Source organism: Oryx dammah, unplaced genomic scaffold, assembly GCF_014754425.2.
Source record: "Oryx dammah isolate SB20612 unplaced genomic scaffold, SCBI_Odam_1.1 HiC_scaffold_9, whole genome shotgun sequence".
Lineage (NCBI taxonomy): Eukaryota > Metazoa > Chordata > Mammalia > Artiodactyla > Bovidae > Oryx > Oryx dammah.
This window is the reverse complement of record NW_024070193.1, coordinates 4,086,505-4,105,838: the sequence shown is the minus strand read 5'-3', so window position 1 is coordinate 4,105,838 and position 19,334 is coordinate 4,086,505. Positions and strand designations below refer to the sequence as shown.

The following is a 19,334-nucleotide window of genomic DNA, read 5'->3' as shown; positions in this document are numbered from 1 at the left end:
ACCAGGGCATTGCACATCCTCACTGCAGAGTATCTCTGACTTACTCTCATTGTGTGACTGTCTGCGGACTTCAACTGCGGTTTTCTTGTTGCCCTATTAAGACATTTGATTGTTTTTTGTTACTGTCTCTGTTTGCATCTGTTTGTAAGCTTTGTTTCTGCACTAAAACTGAATGTTATGTTGGAAAGTTCATGTACTTTAAATATAAACAGATATAGAATCTGGTTATTTTACCTATCAACCTGGATGTTCTTGGGCAAGTAGCATGGTTTTCCTCTGCCTCATTTGTTTAAAAATTAAAGCATGGTTGGAGGAAGGTATTTAAAATCTTTCTGGGTCCTTATTATAGATTAAATGAGATAATTTACATATAAAGTGTCTAACACACATCTTACAAAAACTAATTTCTTTTTCTTCTTCAAAGGCAGAAAATGATGGCTTACACTTTTTTTTTTGTATTTCTCATAGTACTAATGTGTTACTAATATTCAAAGGTAGCTGTTTGTGCTTAATATACAATAACAAAAGAAAAAGTGGAATTGAAAAAGCATTAGACTAAACCTAGCTATGTTCTGCGTTGACTTTTACCTAGTTGTATAACCCTTGATGAGTCTTTTGATCTCTAGTCCCCATCTTGTTCATTTTTGAGTTGTCTGTGAAATATTCTATGGAAATGTACTATAATAGAAGTTTTTTGAATAATGTATTTAAGCAGAATATGTCACCTACAAAAAAACCCAATAGTACTGTTTTCACAGTTACTCTGTATATTGTATTGTTCAACTAATTTTACTCAAGAATTATTATTATTTTTTTTGCTAGGTTGAAGTGCTGCGTAAGCTGCATCAATGGAGCACATACAGGGCGCCTGGAAGACGATCAGCAACGGTTTCGGATTCAAAGACACGGTGTTTGACGGCGCCAGCTGCATCTCCCCTACAATAGTTCAGCAGTTTGGCTATCAGCGTCGGGCGTCAGATGATGGCAAGCTTACGGACCCTTCTAAGACAAGCAACACTATCCGTGTGTTTTTGCCAAACAAGCAAAGAACAGTGGTACGTGAACATTCCTCTCCGAAAATGCAGCTGTCCATCACCTATAAAAACATTACAGGTCATGTTGCCCATCTTATAGATAGCAAAAATCTTCACTGTCACTTAGAGTCTTTCTTTTTAAATTTTATTTTTGTGTTTTGTAGTTGCACCTTTTTTTTAAATTGAGATGTTGTTGATTTACACTGTTGTGTTAGTTTCAGGCACGTGGCACAGTGACTCCAGCATGTACGTGTGCTTCAGATAACTTTCCGCCAGGGGTCATTACACGATATTGAATAGTTCTGCATGTTATACAGAAGATCCTTGTTTCTAATCTATTTAATGTATCGTAGTTTGTTTCTGTTAATTCCACACTCCTGACTTATCCCACCTTTCTTTCCCCTCTCCTTTGGTAATAAGCTTGGTTTCTATATCTGTGGTCTGTTTTGATTTTGTATGTAGATTCATCTGTTTTTAGATTACACATTTAAATGATAATTACATAATATCTGTTTTCTCTTTCGGACTAACTTCACTTAGTATGGCAGTAGTTCATTCTTTATGGCTGAGTAATACATTGGTGGGCACTGGGGTCGTTTCCATGTCTTGGATATTGTAAATAGTGCTGTGAACACTGGGGTGCATGTATGGGTTTGAGTTAGAGTTTTTGTCTTTTTTGGATATATGCCCAGGAGTGGGGTTGCTGGATCGTATAGTAACTGGTTTTTGTTTTGTAAGGAACCTCTGTACTGTTTTTCATCGGGTGTGTACAAATGTTCATTCCCACCAACAGTGTAAGAGGGTTCTACTTAGAGTCTTTGTTAATTGACTTTCTAGTTGTAGATTTTATTGCTTTATATTCTCTTCACACCCCCTTGCTTTTTCCTTTCTTAGCTCTTGGCTTTCCTTCGACTTAGCCTTGCTTAGAAGGTCTTTTCTGACAATTCACCTAAACAAATAGTACATTTTAAAGAAAATATTTACCGAAATATAGTTGATTTACAATATTGTGTTTCAGGTATATAACAGTGAATCATTTATACATACACATAGATCCAGTTTTTTTAATACTCTTTCCCATAGGTCGTTGTCGAGTGTTGAGTAGAGTTCCCTGTGCTAGCGGTAGGTCCTTACTAGTTATCAGTTTTGTCTGTGGTAGTGTATATAGGTCAGTCCCGATCTCCCAGTTTATTCCTCCTCCTCCCTGCCCTCTGGTAAGCATAGATTTGTTTTTTATAGGTAACTTTCTGTTTTGTGGATAAGCTCATGGTACCCTGTTTTTAGATTCCACGTGAAAGTGATATCATGATGTTTGTGTTTGTCTTTCTCTGTCTTCACTCAGTCTGACAATCTCTGGGTCCATCCATGTTGCTACAGCTGGCAGGGTTTCGTTCTTCTGTATGGCTGAGTAGTATTCCGTTGTACGTATATGTACCACCTCTGTATCCATTCCTCTGTTGGTGGACATTTAGGTTCCTTCCACACCCTGGTTACTGTTAGTAGTGCTGCAGTGGATATTGGGGTGTCTGTATCTTTAGAATCATAATTTTCTCTAGATGTGTCCAGGAGTGGGATTGCTGGATCATAATGGTAGTTCTGTGTTTAGCTTTTTAAGGAGCTTCCATTCTCTTCTCCTCGGTGGCTGTATCAGTTTCTGTCCCCAGCAGTGCAGGAGGCCCCCTTTTCCCCACGCCCTCTGCGGCGTTTATTATTTGTATTAGATTTTTTTGATAATGGCCATTCTGACTGGCGTCAGGTGAATGTAGTACATTCTTAATGGGGACGTATTTCAAAGGGTTCTCTAAGAAATCCCCTCAGACATTTCGGGCTAATTACAAACTTTGTTCAGTGTATTAAAGCAAACTGTTCATTTAAATTTTTTTGATATTACAGTCAAGTATATAGAAGAAAATAAAATTACCTGGAAAAAATTATTTTAGTACATTTCCTAGGTTCTGGGGCAAAGCTGGAGGTAGCCTGGAAACCAAGCTTTTTTCCCAAGGCCCTGGACTAGCTAGTTATTCCTGTGTAGCTTCTGACACAAAATCTCAACTTTTCTAAGAAATTACTGCTCAAAAGCTTCTTCCTTTTCTGGGGGAGGCGGGGGGAACGCCACCTGGTTGAAACCAAAAAGTGAAGCTGTGCTAATTGTGCTTGGTGTGTGGCTTTCAAACACCGATACGGTGCGAGAAAACCTTTGTTCAGAACATCCAGGCACCGTCCTTTCCCACCCTCTGTTCTTAGTGTGAAATCGGGGCCTTGTGTTTATTCTGTGTTCCAAAGTTGGGAAGTGCAGTCCAGAGTTTTCTTTCTAACAGTTCCACTCTCTCCTCTTCACTAAAATTTCCTTTTACTTTTGTGAAACCTAGAGAGCCTCCCAGTTACAGTGTTATACATTAAGGTACATTTTTAAACTGAAGGCAAAACTCAAAGGCATTTAAAGTTTGAGTAAATTTATTTTTGTTCTCTTTCCTGGAAATGAAACTTTAATAAGACTGGCAAAATAAATAATAATAATCTCCTTATTTCAGCAGTAATCTTTTGTTTGCAAAGTGAGTTTTCTCATTAATTTGCTGACCTTGAGAAAGTGGGAAGTGTGAGTGTGCCAGGGAGCTGAGACCCTCTGGCGCTGCTTCTGGGTGTTGCCGCCCCGTCTTCTCCACCCCGTCTACCCGTTTGCCTGCAGACTGGGAACCTTAGTTTTGCGCAACAGTTTAAATGTTTAGGCCTTTAAGACAATGAGGCCCAAATTTAAATCCCTGTATTGCTTTTTTAAGCTGTATCGTGACAAGTTACATAATATTTTGAGCCTCTCTTCCTGACCTTCATGAAATGAGGCTGATGCTAGCTACAGTGACTAGTTTCACAAGTAAAATGGTAGTTATGATAGTTTCTGGAGGAGGAAATGGCAACCCACTGCAGTGTTCTTGCCTGGAGAATCCCAGGGACAGAGGAGCCTGGTGGGCTGCTGTCTGTGGGGTTGCGCAGAGTCGGACACGACTGCAGCAACTCGGCAGCAGCAGGATGGTTTCTGAGAGTTTCCTACATCAGTGTGTCCTCGGTAGCCTTCAGCTGAGCGCAGTTGGGGGCTGGGACCACCGATTTGAAACGCATGACACCTACAGCAGCTTTTGAGAAGGTTCTATCAGAGAAAGCTAGTTTCTCTCGTTTCTTTGTCCAGAGGCGGACTGTGTGCCTCTGATACAAACACTCACACGCTGAGAGAGCCACGACCTGTGTCACACACTGTGCAGCAGTACTCTGAAAACTGAAAGTGATCTTGGTGATACTTAATCTTCATTAGAAGCCAGAGCTCCAAGAGCGAGACGGTTCTTTAAATATCCTCTAATCCAGCGGGGTTCCCAAACGTGGCTGGTATGAGTACCCAGCTCCAGGGGTACCTTGAAGGAGGAAGGCGTCACGTGCTGGCTGGCTTGGCCAGTCAGCTGTTTGTAGTCCTCCCCAGGTTGCTTCACCGCTGGAGCCCAGAATGACTGTCATAATCACTTTGGGGGCTCCAGAGATGAGTCAGACCGTAACTGATCACAGCATGTACCCATGGGGAGTCCAGAGAGAAGAGTGACAGAGAGCGTGTATGTCTGATAAGGAATTTTTAGTAGTTGCTTGGTTTTTGAGTTTTTCTTGTCATTTGTTTTGTAAACATGTGTCTTTGACTTACTGATGCTGCTTTTTATTAGATGAGTGATTGGATCAGAGCTCAGGCTCTTTAATTACCATTGGAATCATGTCAGAAGCAGCTTAAGCTAGATTCCTGAGCTTCATTCAGGATGAACTGAATCAGATGAGTGTGTTAGAGGGGGCAGGCTGGGAAAATACATTTTCCCAGGCTCCTCGGATGACTGTAATACCAGCCACGTTTGGGAACCCCGCTGGATTAGAGGATATTTAAAGAACTGTCTCGTTCTTGGAGCTCTGGCTTCTAATGAAGATTAAATATCACTGAGATCACTTTTCAGTTTTCAATGTACTGCTGCACAGTGTGTGACACAGGTTCTGGCTCTCTTACTGCTGAGTGTTTATTACTTTTCATTGTCTTCATCCTTGGTGCCTTCACAGTTCAGATCAGTCTCTCTCCCTTTACTGAGTTGTTTTGTTTCTGAAAAGCTGGAAGTTGGTGGGATATTTCTAAGGGTATCACTGCTTCAAGAAACCTTAAAAATAAACTTGTTGTGAAACATTGAAGATGGACAGTTGAAAATATTCTAAACCTTTAAAATAAAAAATCACTTACCTCTGTCTGGAAAGGGGCTGGATTGGCCACTGTCAGCTGTCTCATTTTCAGCAGAAGGACTCCACTGTGTGCAGTTTGCAAGCATTGCATATCTCATTCTGCTCACCCTGCTGCCCATCCTGAGTCTAGTTGCCTTACTTTTGATTATGTTCATTGGCTTTTAAAACACTGTGTAGGGCTCTTACTGAAATGCTTAAAATCTTGGTTGAAATGTTTATCTAGCTGCTGATATTAGCTTGCTGGGTGCTCACACTTTCTGTTAGGCTCTGAAGTGCCTACTGAGCTCCTGAGGACTGGGTACATGGGAGTATGAAGGGGTCTATACTGCTGAGACTACTGGATGGGTGTGCACACGTGTTTAAACCAGCAGTGCTGTTTGCCCTGACAGCGCGGCAGAGACTTTATTTCCTCTACTTCCTGCTTGCCCGCCTCTACTGTGCAGTGTACGTGAGATGGCTTTTTGGTTAGGAAGATGAACCATTTTGTTGAAAATAAGTTGAAATACAAATTTTTAATACAAAGAACTCATGTCATAGATTGGATTGGTTAATTTTTGTTTCTGGTGGATATTTATGTTTGCATGAATATTTCATTGACTCAAACAACTTCAGTCAATTCATTTCAGTCGCTCAGTGGTGTCCGCCTCTTTGACCCCATGAACCGCAGCGTGCCAGGCCTCCCTGTCCATCACCAGCTCCTGGAGTTTACCCAAACTCATGTCCATTGAGTTGGTGATGCCATCCAACCATCTCATCCTCTGTCGTCCCCTTTTTCTCCTGCCCCCAATCCCTCCCAGCATCATGGTCTTTTCAGATGGGTCAGCTCTTTGCATCAGGTGGCCAAAGTATTAGAGTTTCAGCTTCAACATCAGTCCTTCCAGTGAACACCCAGGACTGATCTCCTTTAGGATGGACTAGTTGGATCTCCTTGCAATCCAAGGGACTCTCAAGAGTCTTCTCCAACACCACAGTTCAAAAGCATCAATTCTCCTGTGCTAAGCTTTCTTTATAGTCCAACTCTCACATCCATACATGACCATTGGAAAAACCATAGCCTTGACTAGACAGATCTTTGTTGACAAAGTAATGTCTCTGCTTTTTAATATGGTGTCTAGGTTGGTCATAACTTTCCTTCCAAGGAGTAAGCATCTTTTAATTTCATGGCTGCAATCACCATCTGCAGTGATTTTGGAGCCCTATGGTTTTTCCAGTGGTCATGTACGGATGTGAGAGTTGGACTGTGAAGAAAGCTGAGTGCCGAAGAATTGATGCTTTTGAAATGTGGTGTTGGAGAAGACTCTTGAGAGTCCCTTGGACTGCAAGGAGATCCAATCAGTCCATTCTGAAGGAGATCGGCCCTGGGATTTCTTTGGAGGGAATGATGCTGAAGCTGAAACTCCAGTACTTTGGCCACCTCATTTGAAGACTTGACTCATTGGAAAAGACTCTGATGCTGGGAGGGATTGGGGGCAGGAGGAGAAGGGGACGACAGAGGATGAGATGGCTGGATGGCATCACTGACTCGATGGACGTGAGTCTGAGTGAACTCCGGGAGTTGGTGACGGACAGGGAGGCCTGGCATGCTGCAGTTCATGGGGTCGCAAAGAGTCGGACACGACTGAGTGACTGAACTGAACTGAACTGAAAATAAAGTCAGCCACTGTTTCCACTGTATCCCCATCTATTTGCCTTGAAGTGAAGGGACCGGATGCCATGATCTTAGTTTTCTGAATGTTGAGCTTTAAGCCAACTTTTTCACTCTCCTCTTTTCACTTTCATCAAGAGGCTCTTTAGTTCTTCTTTACTTTCTGCGATAAGGGTGGTGTCATCTGCATATCTGAGGTTATTGATGTTTCTCCCAGCAATCTTGATTCCAGCTTGTGCTTCCTCCAGCTTAGCGTTCCTCATGATGTACTCTGCATATAAGTTAAATAAGCAGGGTGACAATATACAGCCTTGACATACCCCTTTTCCTACTTGGAACCAGTCTGTTGTTCCATGTCCGGTTCTAACTGTTGCTTCCTGAGCTGCATACAGGTAGAAAGGGAAAGTTGATCACTTTCTCTCTCCCAATTACTGTCTCTTGGGGCTTCCCTGGTGGTTCAGTGTTAAAGAATCTGCTTGCCAATGCAGGAGACGTGGGTTTGATTTCTGGGATGGGAAGATCCTCTGGAGAAGGAAATGGCTATCCACTCCAGTATTCTTGCCTTGGAAATCCCATGTAGCCTGGTGGGCTACGGTCCATAGAGTCAGAAAGAGTCAGACACATCTTAGCGACTAAACAACAAGAAACCACTTCTCTTAGGGGTAAGAGCTATTTTTTCACATGCATATGACATATATAAACATATATAGGTTCCCCACCCTTTAAATAATCTTCTTGGCATTCTTCAGTTGCTAAGTCATGTGTGACTCTTTGCAACTCCATGGACTGCAGTACGCCAGGCTCCCCTGTGCTTCATTATATCCCGGAGCTTGCTCAGTCTTATGTCCATTGAGTTGGAGATGTTGTCTAAACATTTCATCCTCTGTCACCCCCTTCTTCTTTTGCCTTCAGTCTTTCCTAGCATCAGGGTCTTTTCCAGTGAGTTGGCTCTATGCATCAGATGGCCAAAGTACTGGAGCGTCAGTCTTTCTACTGAGTACTGGGAGTGGATTTCCTTTAGAATTGATTGGTTCAATCTCCTTGCAGCCAAGGGACCTTCAAGAGTCTTCTCCAGCACCACAATTCAAAAGTGTCAGTTCTTCGGCGCTCAGCCTTCTTTATGGTCCAGCTCTCATACCTGCATTACTACTGGAAAAACCATAGCTTTGACTATTCAGACCTTTATTGGCAAAGTGATGTCTCAGCTTTTTAATGTGCTGTCTAGATTTGTCATAGCTTTCCCTCCAAGGAGCAAGCATCTTTTAATGTCATGGCTGCAGTCACTGTCTGCAGTGATTTTGGAGCCCAAGAAAATAAAATCTACCACTGTTTCCACCTTTTCCCCTTGTATTAGCAATGAAGTGATGAGACCGGATGCCATGATCTTTGTTTTTTGAATGTTGAGTTTCAAACCACCTTTTTCACTCTCCTCTTTCATCCTCATCAAGAGACTCTAGTTCCTCTTCACTTTCTGCCATTAGTGTGCTATCATCTGCATATCTGAGGTTATTGATATTTCTCCCGGCACTCTTGATTCCAGCTTGTGATTCATTCAGCCCAGTATTTCACATGATGTACTCTGCATGTAAGCTAAATAAGCAGGGTGACAATATACAGGCTTGATGTACTCCTTTCCCAATTTGGAACCAGTCTATCATTCCATGTCCGGTTCTAACTGTTGCTTCTTGACCTGCATATAGTTTTCGCAGGAAACAGGTAAAGTGGTCTGGTATTCCCATCTCTTTAAGAATTTCCCATAGTTCGTTGTGATCCACCCAAAGGCTTTCACATAGCTAGTGAAGCATACAGTTAATTGGACTTGCCTGGTGGCTCAGACAGTAAAGTGTCTGCCTACAGTGCGGGAGATCTGGGTTGGGAAGATCCTCTGGAGAAGGAAATGGCAACCCACTCCAGTATTCTTGCCTGGAAAATCCCATGGATGGAGGAGCCTGGTAGGCTACAGTTAATGGGGTCGCAAAGAGTCGGACACGACTGAGTGACTTCACTCAGTGAAGCAGAAGTAGCTGTTTTCCTGGGATTCCTGTGCTTTCTCTGTAATCCATCGAATGTTGTCAGTTTGATCTCTGGTTCCTCTGCCTTTACTGAACTCAGCTTGTACATCTGAAAGTTTCTTGGTTCACGTATTGCTGAAGCCTAACTTGAAGAATTTTGAGCATAACTTTGCTAGCATGTGAAATGAGTGCAGTTGTATGGTAGTTTGAACATTCTTGAACATTGCCCTTCTTTGGTATTGGAATGAAAACTGACCTTTTCTAGATGAAGACTGACCTTTTCCAGTCCCGTAGCCACTGCTGAGTTTTCCAAATTTGCTGGCATATTGAGTGCAGCACTTTAACAGCATCATGTTTTGGATTTTATGTATTTATTTTAAAAATGTGTTTATTTCTTAGTTCCCTGATCAGGGATCCAACCTATGGCCCTTATGGTGGAAGTGGAGAGTCCCGAGGTGGAGAGTCCTAACCACTGGACCACCAGAGAAGTCCTCCTTTTAGGATTTTAAATAGCTCAGCTGGAACTCCATCATGTCCACTAGCCTTGTTTGTAGTCATGCTTTCCAAGGCTCACTTCACTTTACATTCCAGGATATCTGGCTTTAGGCGAGTGACCAGACCATCAGGATTATCTGGGTCATTAAGACCTTTTTTTAAAATAGTTCTGTGTATTCTTGTCACTTCCTGATCTCATCTGCTTCTGTCAGGTCCTTACCTGTTCTGCCCTTTATCCTGCCAGTCCTTTCGTGAAATGTTCCCTTGATATCTCCAGTTTTCTTGAAGAGATTTCTAATCTTTTCCAGTCTCTTGGTTTCCTCTGTTTCTTCGCATTGTTCACATAAGGCCTTTTTATCTCTCTCTGTTCTCTGAAACTCTGCGTGCAGTTGGGCATATCTTTCCCTCTCTTTCCCGCACCTCTCCGTCTCTCAGCCGTTTGTGAAGCCCCCTCGGACAGCCACCTCGCCTTCTTGTGTTTCTTTTTCTTTGGGATGGTTTTGGTCACTGCCTCGTGTACAGTGTTACGGACTTCTGTCCATAGTTTTTCAGGCACTCCGTCAGATCTAGTCTTCTGAATCTGATACTACTCTCTGTGTTATTCTGAAAAATATTTTCCCCCAATTAGATGGGGGGACCTGTCCCCCTTCTGACAGGTCATCAGAAGTAGTATGGTAACTGCACGGCGTGACGCATGCTACTGTTCAGTGCTTTATCCCAGCTCTCGCCTGTCGCTGGGCATCCTGGTTGTTTCCCCTGCATATGTATTTGCCGTTATATTTGGCTCTTGAACAACTTGAGGGTTATGGGTGCCCTCCCTGTATGCAGTTGCAAATTCAAATACAATTTATAGTCAGCCCCTGGGTATGTTGCTGTGTATTTCCTGTTCCGTAGCCTTTGGATAAAAAATCACGACTCATGTAGTACTGTAGTATTTATTACTGAAGAAAGGCCACATGTAAATGGACGTATGCAGTTCAGAGCCGTGTTGTTCAAGGCTCAGCTGTCCGAGCAACTCTGTTTTACATTTTCTCCATACACCTTTATGGACCGATGCCTTTATTCTATGCTTACTTTCCAAGGGGTATGCTTGCACAGCCTGTGTTTGTTCTAATGGTGGTCCTTCGTTTGTAGGTCAACGTGCGGAATGGAATGAGCTTGCATGACTGCCTTATGAAAGCTCTCAAGGTGAGGGGCCTGCAACCAGAGTGCTGTGCAGTGTTCAGACTTCTCCACGAACACAAGGGGTAAGAGCTTGGAAGTCAGCCAGGTCTTCCTTCACACTAGTAAGGATCTCCTAGCTTCATATCATAACTCTTTTCCATTAAACAAAAAACAAGTACTTGCTTCCTATTGAATAGTGAATATTTGAATATCTTGTTTATAAAGAGACAGCTTAGAAAAGTAAGATACCAAGAACTTGAAAATTTTGCTTAAATATCACATTGGAAAATAAAATACATGTTAGGTGTTGGCTACCGTTTCCACAGAAGGAAGCAGTAATGTCAGATGGTATGTTTTTTGAGAGCAAGGCTTTTGTGTTTGCTGTAAGGCAGTTAACAGAATGGGTACTCTGAAAGTGTTTGCCTTATTTATAGTTAAAGAATGTTGTCTGTAAGAGAGAAACTTTTACAATTCACTCATTTTTATTCAGTTCTACTAAATCCCAGCAGTTTGACAGACACAGAGGTAAAAGATGCAGGAGAATTTGCCTCAAGGACTGTCCATATAACATGCTATTTCTAATGATGGTGGAAAGATAGAGATATCACCTCACAGTCAAGGAGTAATAATAATAAATAACCTGAAGTGTCAGAGCTGTCTGTGACCATTCGTTACCTGTTATCGTCTCCGCAGAAATCTGGGATGATACCTTAACTTTCCGTTCTTTTTTCGCTTGCGTGTTTTATTTTTCAAGGTACTCCCTAGTTTGAGAGAGGAGCCTAGGGAATGAGTCTGCTCAGAAGGGTGAGCATAAAGTCATCTGTTGATGATGCTCCTTTCAGCTTTGGAGGTTTTTTGCTGAAGTGCAAATCTTTGAAGCAGATGCCAGCTCTGTCTGCTACAATTGTGGGTTGGTCCCCAAGCTCGTGCATAGAGCTCCTTAGAGACTGGGGTGCTGAGATGGTGGGGGGATGGTGCTTGAGCCCCCTGGGTCTCCAGGCGCGTTTGTTTGGAGCCATCCTCAGTTCTCTCTTGGGTGGAGAGCACCTGAGGGCTGATCAGAAAACAGCAGGACCCTCACCTTGGCCACTAGGGCGAAATGGAGTCATGTTGGGTTTCCTGTACCCTGTTCAGGGAACCGTATTAAGGAGTGGATTGTTTCCTGTTAGATAGTCAGAGAGATGGCTCTGAGGGCTTCTTGTGGGTAAAGGGAGAGGTTTGAGTGGTGCTGTGTACGCAGTGTCCTCTTCCTTTCCCGGGTCTTCTTCCTTCTGGAGATGGGCCGATGGACTGCATAGGACGCAGGAAAGGGGTTGGGCATTCATTTTCACTTACATGTACCTGCTTTTATGTCTCGTGTAGGCACAGAAAGAATAGTTTCAGAGTAAATATTAAGACACTTAATGTCTTTCCTCAGTTTTGTATTTATAGACTATAAACAGTTCTACAGAGTTGAGCCCATTATTAATAGAAAAAGTGCATTTCATTTGTGATTCCTTTCTACTTATTTATTTTCAAGAGTGAAATAGGCTAGTGAAGATTAAATTTTGCTACTCTCACAATATTTTTAACCCATTTTACAGGATTTTTATAGGATTCTAATGTTTAAAGATGTCCCCAGTTTATTGCAGATTTTCTTTATTATGAGATTGTTTTATTGCATTGTTTAAAGCAAACTTTATTGTAAGAGTACCCATTTGGAGTCTGACTGACCTAGATTCCAAATAGGCCCTTAAACTCTGTGTAGCCTTGAGCCAAGTCACCTTCCTAGAGCCCCAGTTCTCTTATTTTTAAGATGGAGGTAAGAATGCCTGCTTTATGGATTTGTTGTATGAATTAAATGTTAGTGTTGTATGGGGCTTTAAGTTTTATGTTTATGTAGCATGAGCTAAATGATATTTATTATTTATTGATATTCAACTCTTTTACCTTGTTTAAATATTTCCCTTTTGTGTTATGGTTTTAAAAATCCTCTTTAGTAAAAAAGCACGGTTAGATTGGAATACTGATGCTGCCTCGTTGATCGGAGAGGAACTTCAAGTGGATTTCCTGGATCACGTTCCCCTCACAACACACAACTTTGTAAGTCGCGGGTCTCTTCTCTCTGAGGTATGTTGGGTGCTTTGGCTGGCACAGTAGGAGTTTCTCAGAGATAATAAGCATGTATATTGTTGGATTGTTTAAAGCTATGCTATTATTGTTTACAGTAAAGCAGTTTAGGTTTCCCTAGATCACAGACGTACTTCAGTTTCTGTGTATGAATTTTATTACAAATGTTGGAAGTATGATTCTCCATTGTAATAAAACCTCGTGGGGGCCAAGGAGGAAATTATTTTGTCTTTTATTCAGCATAATTTACTCATCTGTGTTCTTGTTCCAGGCTCGGAAAACCTTCCTGAAGCTTGCCTTCTGTGACATCTGTCAGAAGTTCTTGCTAAATGGATTTAGATGTCAGACTTGTGGCTACAAGTTTCACGAGCATTGTAGCACCAAAGTACCCACGATGTGTGTGGACTGGAGTAATATCAGACAGCTCTTGTAAGGCATTGTTCTTTTTTCAAAGAATATAAGGGGATGGGGAGGTATAAACCCCCTTGGGGGATGCATATTGTGTATTTGACTGACAGGTCTGGGTTTTAGACTTTCTAAGTGAATTATCATGATATGGAAATGATCTACTTTAGAAATCTGACAGTTCTGAAATTAGTTAAGTTTTAGTTTGGCTTGTATACAACTTTCTAAAATGAGCTGGGAGGATTGTCAACTAGAGATTGATATACTGTGATTCTGTAAGACAAAGAGCATGGTGACATGGACAGCCCCCAGGGTTACTAGGTTGCTAGGAGACACTCCTCTGTATTGTATTGAATAAAGCTGAAGAGACCTCTTCTGCAGAGGAGTAGTTGGTATGGTTGGTGCTGTTTTCTTCATCTCAAACAAGGGAAAACATTAGTCTTCAAATGATTTTATAGTAACCCTTAAACACATCTCTCTGACGACAAGCCGGTTACTCAGATATACTCCCTATAGACAAACTGTTTTTTTTAGTAAGGTTTAAAGAAGTATTCCAGAGCATCTCTTAAAACCTGTGAACAGGGATAGGAAACATCGGAGTTGCACTTTACCACTTTTTGAGGGCGCCAGAAAAATGAGGGGCGTGTTACCATTAAGCCACCATGGGGGCATCTGTTTTGCTTTCGTGTCAGTCACATGTAGCTTTTGCACAGAGAACTTTGGAAGTAGCCCAGACTTTGGAATCCAGCAGACACTGGTCAGAATCTCACTGTTGCATTAACTAACTGTTATGACTTCTGAGCTTTGGCTCACTCATCTGTAAAAGGGGGCATTCCCCTGGCTGCAGCATTCTTGTGAGCCTTATGAGAGATAACGCATGAGCTTTCTAGTCACTGAGTGCTCATCTCATGGAGGGAAGATGCCCAATTGATGTGAATATCATTTTTTTCTATGTATGACTTTTGGTGCTGATGGTGATCTGTCCTTTCATACTTCAGTCTTACCATTTGTGCATTTCTGAGACAGAATGTTTCCAGAAAAGCTGTATGATTTAGGTTACAAAGTGCCCTACTATATATAGATTTAAAAAAAACATATATTTTGATGTAGTTGGACATTAGGCCAGTATTTCCTAGAATTGCACACTAGAGACTCTGTGTTCATTGGCAGGTCAAGATTGTTCATGTTCTGTAGTCATTTAGGCCAGTCACTTAGGTTGGTAGTCCATTGGTGGGCTCCCCAGGTGGCTCAGTGGTAAAGAATCCATCTGCAATGCAGGAGACCCGGGTTTGATCCCTGGAGAAGGGAATGGCTACCCACTCCAGTATTGCCTGTAGAATTCCATGGATAGAGGAGCCTGGCGGGCCACAGTCTCTGGGTCTCAAAGAGTTGGACGTGACTTGAGCTACTTACACAATTTACTCTGCTGCTGCTGCTGCTGCTAAGTCGCTTCAGTCGTGTCCGACTCTGTGCCACCGCATAGAGAGCAGCCCACCAGGCTCCCCCGTTCCTGGGATTCTCCAGGCAAGAACACTGGAGTGGGTTGCCATTTCCTTCTCCAATGCATGAAAGTGAAAAGTGAAAGTGAAGTCGCTCAGTCGTGTCCAGCCCTTAGCGACCCCATGGACTGCAGCCTACAAGGCTCCTCCATCCACAGGAGTTTCCAGGCAAGAGCACTGGAGTGGGGTGCCATTTCCTTCTCCTATGAATGTGATTGGCTCTCATCATAACCGACATGCCCATCCACGTCCCCTCCAAACTGCCCACAGTAGAAAGGAAAAGACTGAAACCCAGAGAGAGAAAGTGACCACCGCTCTGAGGGGCTCCTGAGTCTCCTATCTGGCTTCAACTCTGAGGCCTCATTGTTGATCAGGGGCTGCCGAGCTGCTGTGTCTGAATCCTCTTCCCCCCTGGAATCCTGTGGCCCAGCGGATGTGAGCAACAAGAAATAGCTGGCCAGCAACTTACTCTGGGTAGCCTAAAATGGTCCAGGAAAGAGTGACTAGGAGAAGCTGAGTTTGGAAGGCCAAGCAGGCTGACTGTAAAATCACTACCACAAGTCTGTAAACCAGCCTTTCTCTGATTTCATTTAGATTGTTCCCAAATTCCACTGTTGGTGATGGTGGGGTCCCAGCGCTGCCTTCTTTGACGATGCGTCGGATGCGAGAGTCTGTTTCCCGGATACCTCCTGGGTACTTTGCACCTACTGCTTTTATGGGAAGTTGTACTGGGGCAGATGGAATTAAAAGTGTGAACACAGAGGACAGGAGTTCCCTTGGGTTCCCTTCTCTTTCCATGTAAACTGTGCAGCTTCTGTGGAACTCAGCGTTGGTGTTAAAGCAAAATGTAGAACTTTCCTTTTGTAGTTCTTTAGTTCTTAAATTCTGGAAAGTGAATACAGTTAATTCTGGTATTCTGGCATGTTCGTTATATCTCATTTGTGTGTTTTGTTTTTGTATTTTTTATTGAAATGTAATTGCTTTACAGTGTTGTGTTACTTTCTCCTCTGCAGTGAAGTAAATCAGCTGTATGTATACAGGTGTCCCCTCCCTCTCCCACCCCAGCCCTCTAGGCTGTCATTTCACTGAGCTGAGCTCCCTGCGTGGTACAGCAGCGGCCCTCTAGTGATCTATTTTACACACAGTAGTGGATATGTGTCAGTCCGAATCTCCCAGTTCATCACACCCTCCCCTTCCCTCACTGTGTCTACAAGTCTTTTCTCTACGTCTGTGTCTCTAGGGCTGCCCTGCAAATAGATTCTTTGGAGCTGTGATTCTAGATTACACATATATGCATCAATATTTGACATTTGTTTTTCTCTTTCTGACTTACTCTGTATGACAGACTCAAGATCCATCCACATCTCTACAGATGACCCTGTTTTTCCCTCTTATGGCTGACTGACATTCTCTTGTCTATATGTGCCACATTTTCTCTATCCATCAACTACATTTCAAAGACTTTGAGATTTGCCTTTGTCAGTATGCAGTGAGCCTCAGGGGAAGGGTCCCAAAATGCTATACAGTGATTCAATAAAAGTAAAACCCTCGACTTTGAAATACTTATTACAGCCTTGCATTGCTAAAACCATGATGTTTAATAAACTGCTATCTTGAAAAAGTCTAATTAGATTTTTAATATAAAAAATCCATTTTAATGTGCCTGTAAGTTTGCACATAATCTGTCTTTACTCTGTTTTCCAACTTTAAAATCAGAGTTTTGTTGAGTTCACATGCCTCACTCAGTTCTACACATGAATTTGGAACCTAAAATAATTCTACATCTTTGCCCCAAATATCTGACTTTAATTTATATGTAGTCATATAATATTTAAAGGCCTTTGTAAAACTAACATAGAAATTATTCAAGGCAGCATATCTTAGAATAAGGAATTTGTATTGAAATGATACTTGGCTGTATTAGTGTATGACCTTATTTTTCTTGATAATTTGAAAAGCATGTCTGACTGAAAAACTATACTTGCTTTTGAATATTTAGATAGAAAAAGCCAGGCCTCTGAGGCCATTCATGTTGAATTGCCTGGAAAGGCAATTTTTCAAGGCCATGGAATAATTTATCTTGAAAAACTCTTTCATCCCTTGAATTCATGCATGGTGCTAACCTTGTCTGAACAAAACCCAGAGTAATCTTTTGAGCAAATGACAGTGTTACGCTGAATGCATGTTTCCAGTTTGGCTGGTGGGAGAGTGGCATTGGGTAAAAGAAGCCAGTGATAAATGTCAGAGGTATGCAGATCTGAAAATCAAAGTCATTGTAATTGATTTTGTGAGCTGTTTATGGGCAGAGGATGCCCATGAGTAAAGTGCTGCTTGTGTGCAGGCACACTGGGCAGGTCTAAGATGGTTAGAAATCTTCCTTCAGGTTTTCTCATTTAGTCTCGAAATGAACCTGGGAAAGTTCAGCTAGCTTAATTGTAGAGGATAGTGTTGAGATGGTCTAAAATTTTGGAGTATTCTGTAGACGTGATTTATTGAAGTATCATTTCTTTTTACATGAATTCTGAGCACATATATTATTTCCTTTTTAAAAATTTGCGTGCAGAGGCACCTCAACAGAAGAAAAATTTTAAGTGGTGCATATTTAGATTGACAAAAGAAAGGAATACTTTTGTCGAAGGTCATAGTGTAAGTAGGGTTTGCCCCGAGTATGTTAATGAAGTAAGTAGTTGAAAGATTTTTCCATTCCAGAGGCCTGAGTGTCAACCATGGACTTTTGTTTCTCCTTGTTGCCTAGTTCCCAGCACAGATACTCCACACCCCACGCTTTCACATTCAGCACCTCCAGCCCCTCCTCTGAAGGCTCCCTCTCTCAGAGGCAGAGGTCGACGTCCACGCCCAACGTGCACATGGTCAGCGCCGCTCTGCCCGTGGACAGCAGGATGATCGAGGTAACGGCCCGCGGGCGGAGGCAGGAGTCAGCTGTCGGGCAGGTTGACAGTTGTGTCCGAGAGGTTTGGGTTTCTAACCTGGTAAGGAATGTTGCAGCAGTTTCTGAGGCCCTTGGACTTTCTGAATTTCTTGTTCAGTATATCCTCAGACTAGCTTAATAATCCTGTTGGTATATCATTCAAATGGAGAACTGATATTTCCTGAAGAGATGTTAACATTTGAGCTCATTCTTTCCAGGTTAGATATGAAGAGAATTTCAGTGAACTGGTGGATAAGTTAGAATAGAGAGTCCTGTTGTTTTGGAGGGGGAGTGGGGAAAAGAAAATAACAGTGATGGAGGACTATGAACTCTCTGAAAGACTTTGTGATTTTATTTAGAAATAAAAGGGTGGAGGCCTAAGATTTTAATAAGCAGGTATTTAGGGATATATGAAAGTGCCCAAGCTAGTGTTTTCAAACTGCTTTTTCTTTGCTTTGCTTTATGGTATGTTCTATTTGTTTGGTTTGCTTTCTGGTTCATCTTTATTAACAACTGAATACACTTAAAATACTTCCTTTGTTCTTTATTCTTCTTATTTCTCATTGCTTTGGACTAGAATAACAGCCTGAATGCTTCTCCCAGGGCGTGGTCCAGACGATTTTGTGTGAGGGGAAGAGTAGGTATTCTTCTTCATGCCTTTGCTTTCTTGTAAACTAACAGGATTTCTTAGACTGTCAGACAGTAGACTATCAAAAATGAGACAATCACTGCATTTTATATTTCTCATCAGACTTGCTTTCATGTTTTCTTTTTTGGCAGCAGCATATTTAGGAGTTTAAAAAAATACCAGTTTCTCAGGTGGGATTTTGAGTCTAAGGGTATTAAAAATTGTTCTTTAAAAATAATTTTCAACCAGAGACTAATGCTAGTTTATTTACTTCATATTGAACACCATCAGTATCCTGTTTACGTTTTGTTTAGAAACACAATGTGTCAGCTTGGTTGGTACACTCTGAAAACCCTGTGATAAGAGGTTTCTTAAAATCAGACAGCTGTGCTCTGTCTGCCTCCTGAATTGGCCCTTGAAAAACCTCAGGGCCACCTGCACCTTCAGCCACACCTCACCGTGCTCAGACCTCAAGTCATTTCTAACATACTTGTCCTTTGAATGTGGGGTCTAAATTGGTCACTTAGGGGCACTTCAGTCATGACACGATTATTGTGAGGTTGTGTGTATGCAGACTGTGAATCTTATTATTTTATTGTGATGAGCCAGTAGTATATCAGTTTTCTTCTGATATATAATCTGTTCTTATATAAACACTGTATTATAGTTGGAGAGAACATTAAATGTGAAAATTCTTGAATTGTAGAATAACTGGCACATGTGTTGTGCTTAATCCTGTCTGTACTTCAGAAGCAGAGCAAAATTTTGACTCCTGTGTTTTAAAAATTTGATTCAGCATTTTTAAAGTACACTTTCTTGCTTTGTATAAACCATCTTAGTTCTCTTTAATATTTAGATTTCAAGATGACAAGTCAATCCAGCTGTAGAAATTAGCACAGAAAAAACAGGGAAGAAAATTACTATGGCATTAAGAAAAAAATCCTAATGCACGGGGTATATAATTCTGGTCAATAAAAATACGTTGTGCCATGCTTTGACTGAAAACAATAGATTAGTTGAATAATAAAACTACAGCTGGTAAATATCTACTGAAATTCAGGGTTTTTTTGGATAAAGGATTGTCCACCTGGCAGTCATCTTGTCATTCTTAAAAGCGTGCAGATTCCTAGATTTCCCACCTTTTCTCCCAGACATTCTTAGAT

The 19,334-nt window shown here is 41.8% G+C and overlaps 1 protein-coding gene across 13 annotated transcripts in view; it reads left to right on the top strand.

Annotated features, from left to right (window-relative positions):
- The window catches only part of RAF1 (Raf-1 proto-oncogene, serine/threonine kinase), an 88,808-nt gene that overhangs the window by 42,260 nt on the left and 27,214 nt on the right, over positions 1-19,334 (top strand). For 9 of the 13 annotated variants that reach the window (XR_005722150.1, XM_040246724.1, XM_040246715.1 and 6 more), the window contains 7 exons: positions 823-1,055; positions 10,572-10,684; positions 12,581-12,683; positions 12,982-13,139; positions 15,209-15,307; positions 17,370-17,523; positions 18,121-18,180. Coding sequence is in view for 12 of the 13 variants with exons in the window: in XM_040246724.1 (XP_040102658.1) it covers positions 849-1,055; positions 10,572-10,684; positions 12,581-12,683; positions 12,982-13,139; positions 15,209-15,307; positions 17,370-17,523; positions 18,121-18,180 (894 nt within the window). In the remaining variant the exon portion in view is untranslated. The remainder of the gene's footprint in view (positions 1-822; positions 1,056-10,571; positions 10,685-12,580; positions 12,684-12,981; positions 13,140-15,208; positions 15,308-17,369; positions 17,524-18,120; positions 18,181-19,334) is intronic. The other 4 variants (XM_040246722.1, XM_040246723.1, XM_040246725.1 and 1 more) reach the window with 1 other exon arrangement.